Source organism: Austrofundulus limnaeus, unplaced genomic scaffold, assembly GCF_001266775.1.
Source record: "Austrofundulus limnaeus strain Quisiro unplaced genomic scaffold, Austrofundulus_limnaeus-1.0 Scaffold472, whole genome shotgun sequence".
Taxonomy (NCBI): domain Eukaryota; kingdom Metazoa; phylum Chordata; class Actinopteri; order Cyprinodontiformes; family Rivulidae; genus Austrofundulus; species Austrofundulus limnaeus.
Window position 1 is genome coordinate 102495 of NW_013952874.1, and position 4898 is coordinate 107392.

Below are 4898 nucleotides of genomic sequence, written 5' to 3' on the forward strand. Positions count from 1 at the left end.
GTGTGTGTGTGTGTGTGTGTGTGTGTATTTACCACATAGGTAGACGGGGCAGCATCGATCTGTGGCGTTTCTGTCGACAGTCAGCACCTCACCATCCTGACACAGAGGAGCTAGTTCCACACAGGAGGAGCACACTGGAGGAAACAAGCAGGTAGTTTAACATGTTTTAACTTGATGCTGATTGGCTGGTGCTAAATGTGTCACAAAACAGCAGAGAATGAACTGACCGCAAATGTGAGCGAGACAGCAGCTGCCATCAGCTTTGGTGGCAATCAGAGTCTGGTCGTCTCTGCAGGTGGGGATGATGCTGGGTTCACAGAGGTCAGGATCACACTCTGAACCAAAATCAGAAGGAACAAATCGTAAAACACACCTAAGCGTTGAAGGTTTTATTATTCAGTTACGCATACACCTACGTGGTGTCAGGTTGTACAGTGGTGATTTAGTCTTAGTGTTAATCAGTCAACTAGAAACTCACCACAAACATGTTGTGGACAGCAGGAGTCTGATCTGTAATACGACACCAGCTTCTCCCCATATTTACACTCAGGAGGCAGCTGGTCACACAGGCTCTGGTTACACACTGCAGAGTCACACATTAGAACGTTAGCTGTTGTTTTTTTTTATTATTATTATTGTTCGAAGCGGGTAACTGGGGTTTCTGTGTTTTAAAAAAATGTTCTTGTGGTTTTACCACAGATTTTATGTGGACAGCAGCCGGTGTCGTCAGCCATGCTGATGATCATCTCTCCTGTTCGATGGCACACGGGCGTCGGCATGCTGGAGCAGTTGAACTCCACTGGAACGATGGTGTCGTTGTCGCAGCGGTACATGCAGCAACCATCCTTCGAGGCTGTCCACACCTCTCCGTGTGCCCGAGGAACACCAGCACCATCGGTGCAAGCTGCAGAAACATGAACACTGCACCTCAGATAAAAACACTGAACATACTACACTTATTCGTTATTCCCACCAGAGCCAGGAAACAAAGTTTAGAGGCATACAGTGTGAATAAATATTTTGACTGGTTGTGTGAACACAAGAAATATATGAAAATTACTACTTGATCCATGGTACTAAAACTATAACGCTGCTGGCACGCAGATGCCATTTTACATTTTGTTATCACCCAATTGTCACCTTTAGTTAACAGTTTACTCTTTAAGATAAACTTTGTCTTCTAATCTCTCTTTCACTCTTTCCCACTACATTTCCCTTTTTTCTTCACTTTCTGCGTACTCCAGCTGTTCTATAGAACCTCCTTGGTTCAAAAGAAATTCACAGTGTAAAATGTCATTTAGCTGCACTTTTCCTGGCTACTTTTGGTGCGGTCGAGTTGTACTAGGAAGTAGGAACTTCCCACTTACAAGTTGTAAATTCAAACTGGAATGCCCCACCAGTGAGATTTCAGAAAACAAGATGGCGGCTAATCCCCACAACTAAATTGTCTCTTACTTTTTATAGTATTTTTGTATTATTTATTTCCCGTAGAGCTCAGTCATTGTTTATTAGTGACGTTCAGTTGTAGCAGTTTGAGAAGTTTGAGGATTCGTGTTTAGTTGAAGTTAAACATGAAATGTTGAAGTTTACAACTGGCTTGTTGAGAGAGCCAGGCAAAATTTGACTTTTTGGTATTTAGGAACCATCCGAATCTGATTGTAATGAATTGGATTATATTTGGACTGTTGTGGGTTGCATGTAAACAGATTTGAATTGGACATTGGTGTTTTTTGTATAGAATTCTGACTTGAATTTTCTTGAGTGCAAATGTATTCATGCATTGATGCACACAGCTGAAAGAGGGTCTTACCACACTTTTCATGGGGGATGCAGAGTGCAGAGTATGGCCGGTGGAGGAGAGTTCCCTCTGGGCACACACAGCCCTCTGTCAGACCTGAACAGTGGTCTGGATCAGAGTCAAAGTCGTGGTTTGGGCAGGACTGAGACGTGCATGTTGGAAGACAGGCTTCATATCGCAGAGTGTTAGGACATGCAAAGGCTGCAGGAAGAAACAACGTTTCAGTGTTTCAAATATTTCTTTTAAAAAGCAGCGCAGTTAATAATTTCTTAAAATTTAGATTCATTGTGGGCCTGCTGGAATCCAAATTTGTTTTGCAACTTGCACAGAATTTTTCTAAAAGCAGATGAAAATGTTCTAATGAAAACAGAAATCTTACGACAGTAATCAGGTCTCCTCCACTCAATGCAGATATTGAACTTATGACATGATGCCACATAAGCAGCCAGAGCTACACACTGATTGTTGACATATTCAGAATCTCGCACCCAGATCTCACAAAACGTGCTGGGAGGCACCTGAAAACAAAGAAATAATCATTTGAAAAAGATTCTTCTTTAGTTGCATTTTTTTTTAAAAGCTGCTATACAGTATTTGATAACTAATAAAGTATCATCAGCCTTGGATCCTTTCAAAGTCTCAGTCAGGCCTGTTTCCTACTTTAGAAACAAGCTGAGTTCCTATTAAAATCTAAATAAACTTGAGATTGATTTAAGTTGGCAGAACATACAAAGGTGTGGCAGGGGGTGAAGGCGGAGCTCTCTAGCATGGCCAGGCAGTGGGAGCAGTCGCTGGTGGAGCAGTTGTGTTCTCGGAGGCGGCTGTAGCTGACGTAGCTGGTGGTGTTAGGAAACTGCCAGCTATCAATGAACAGAGCCTCGCTTACACCCAGCGTGGTGCCATTGGGTAGCATCAGATCATTGATTGGGTCTCCATCGCAGACGCCTAAATTGTTTGAGGCAGAAGGTTTTAAAGTGATCATTATAAAATATAAAATACAGATTAAAAGGTTCTCTTGAGTTGTATCCAATGGAGCAGTTTGAAAACATTTACTCCACTAGTTCTTCAGATATTTCTAGATCCAGTTTTGAACTACAGATACACACTCAATTAAAACAAAGCATTCAACTGAGTCTGCTGAAAACCATGTGAAAGCTTGAGTCACTGACTCACATTAAACTGCCTGTTTCTACGTAGATAAATAAATATTAGTTAAATAAGAAAATAGTAAAATCAAAGAGAAGATGTTAAAATGGAAATATGAGCATGAAACTGCTGCAAAACAAAAAACAAACAAGCAAAAGAAAGATTAAGTCTGACAAATCTTCAGTTTAATACTGAACAGAAACCTAAAAAGATTGGTTTTGCTCTTACCACAGAGGCCCATGGTGGGAAGCTTCTTGCCAGAGATGTCAGTATCGATCACCATCATGCCGGTGCTGTGGTACCACTGCACCTTGAGACCACTAGGGCTACGGATCAGGTACATGTTGCCCGTGTCATAGATCTCAAAGCCATACTTTTTAAAACGGGGCTTGGCGTACCGGGAGTTGACGTAGAGCTGATAGAAAACACAAATTTTTTTAATTTAATCAATTTGAAAATTTCTGGTTAAAATAAGCAACAAAATGAGGCTCTTACTCTCCTCTGCAGCCTGTTGATGATGACGTGGTTGGATTTATGGGTGATGTTGAGTGAAACCAGACACAGGTTGGTGAAATTCCACATGAGCTGTGAAAACGAAAATAAAATCAAGTACATCCAGTTGTAAATATGTCAACAGAAAACMTGATAAGCTGATGTCTCTCACCGGTGACTCTGAGTCAGCTGGACACTCCTGAACCAGAACGCTAAGAGTCTCGTTAGACAGCTGGGTCACAATATATGAAGCAGCCTTGTAGATGGCAAAGCTGTTCCCGTCGAATGTGATCACATTCAGATCAGGAAACATTGAGCATCGACCTGCAACACACACAGTAAAGAATAAAATGACTAGAATATAATCTGCTGCTTGTAGACATCTGAGGGGCACATATTCCAATCATATGTTTGTGTATTTTCTTACATGGACAATCCCACTTTGGGCAGCACTTGTCTCCATTGACCAGAACTGCAAAACCAAGCAGGCCACAGTTTGGAGGTTTAGCTGTAAAGGGACAGCTCTGGGATTTGTTGAACAGGACAAGCTGATTGTTGACACAGATGTACTTTGTGCACTCGTCAATAATTTCTGCATATGGAGGCTGGACAAACAAGAAAACAAGACACTGAAAACTCACAAAGAACAGATTTAACCAGGAATCACCAGGTAGGGAATCTTTAGGGGTCTAAACATACAATAGTGTATGGAACCCTTTAAAACTTGTGTCTATTATTTTCAGTGATGACTATATATATTTACATTGGACCATCCAACATCTCAACATAGTTTTATTTTCAAGTGTTGCCATACATTTTTATAAGAACTTCTTGCATGGCACATTTAGCGCCCCAGTCATAGATTCAATAACATTTATTAGACACATAAGGGTTTTTCACAAAATGCAAACATTGGCCACTTTTGGCTTTCCAAACAAAATGTGATTTATGATCTACTTTGCTTGTCATCCATACACCTCTTAATATTCTTCTTTGAATTTGTCCATGAGCATTGGTACTGCAAAGCTGTTCTACACTAACAATTYAAACAGGGAGGTTTTTTAACTCATCTGAACTAATTGTTGATGTTTAACTTTGAAGAGTGATTTATTTAATACCATCCTTCTCTTCTGGAAACTACTGTCATGTTGATGGGAGCTGTGATTACCTTTGACGTGTTCTCTGACTTTCTCTAAATGCTCTCCCCTGCTATGTTTACTGAGACTGTTCAGTACAAATCTATGCATCATTACACATCTAACAGTTACGTCTACCACACATTTGTATAATGAGCTACTGTTATTTATTGTACAATCAAAGTAATTTTGGACTCATAAGAAGTTCCAACTTTTAATCTAACTAAACAGTCCAACTGGTTAACTGATTTACCATATTTATTCACACACACACACACACACACACACACACACACACACACACACACACACACACACACACACAC

At 40.6% G+C, this 4898-nt stretch overlaps 1 protein-coding gene and 1 long non-coding RNA gene across 2 annotated transcripts in view; one reads left to right on the plus strand and one right to left on the minus strand.

The window, feature by feature from the left end:
* Positions 1 to 785, plus strand: part of LOC106529863 (uncharacterized) — a 9092-nt gene extending 8307 nt beyond the window's left edge. The window contains exons 3-4 of the long non-coding RNA XR_001311690.1: positions 40 to 151; positions 700 to 785. This is a non-coding gene — a long non-coding RNA (uncharacterized LOC106529863). The remainder of the gene's footprint in view (positions 1 to 39; positions 152 to 699) is intronic.
* The window catches only part of otog (otogelin), a 95507-nt gene that overhangs the window by 14040 nt on the left and 76569 nt on the right, over positions 1 to 4898 (minus strand). Inside the window, exons 35-45 of the mRNA XM_014025379.1 lie at positions 3864 to 4041; positions 3609 to 3760; positions 3440 to 3529; positions 3173 to 3359; positions 2529 to 2743; positions 2178 to 2316; positions 1811 to 1999; positions 695 to 904; positions 479 to 583; positions 228 to 335; positions 33 to 134 (exon numbers count right to left, since the gene is read on the minus strand). Coding sequence (XP_013880833.1) covers positions 33 to 134; positions 228 to 335; positions 479 to 583; positions 695 to 904; positions 1811 to 1999; positions 2178 to 2316; positions 2529 to 2743; positions 3173 to 3359; positions 3440 to 3529; positions 3609 to 3760; positions 3864 to 4041 — 1675 coding nt within the window. The remainder of the gene's footprint in view (positions 1 to 32; positions 135 to 227; positions 336 to 478; positions 584 to 694; positions 905 to 1810; positions 2000 to 2177; positions 2317 to 2528; positions 2744 to 3172; positions 3360 to 3439; positions 3530 to 3608; positions 3761 to 3863; positions 4042 to 4898) is intronic.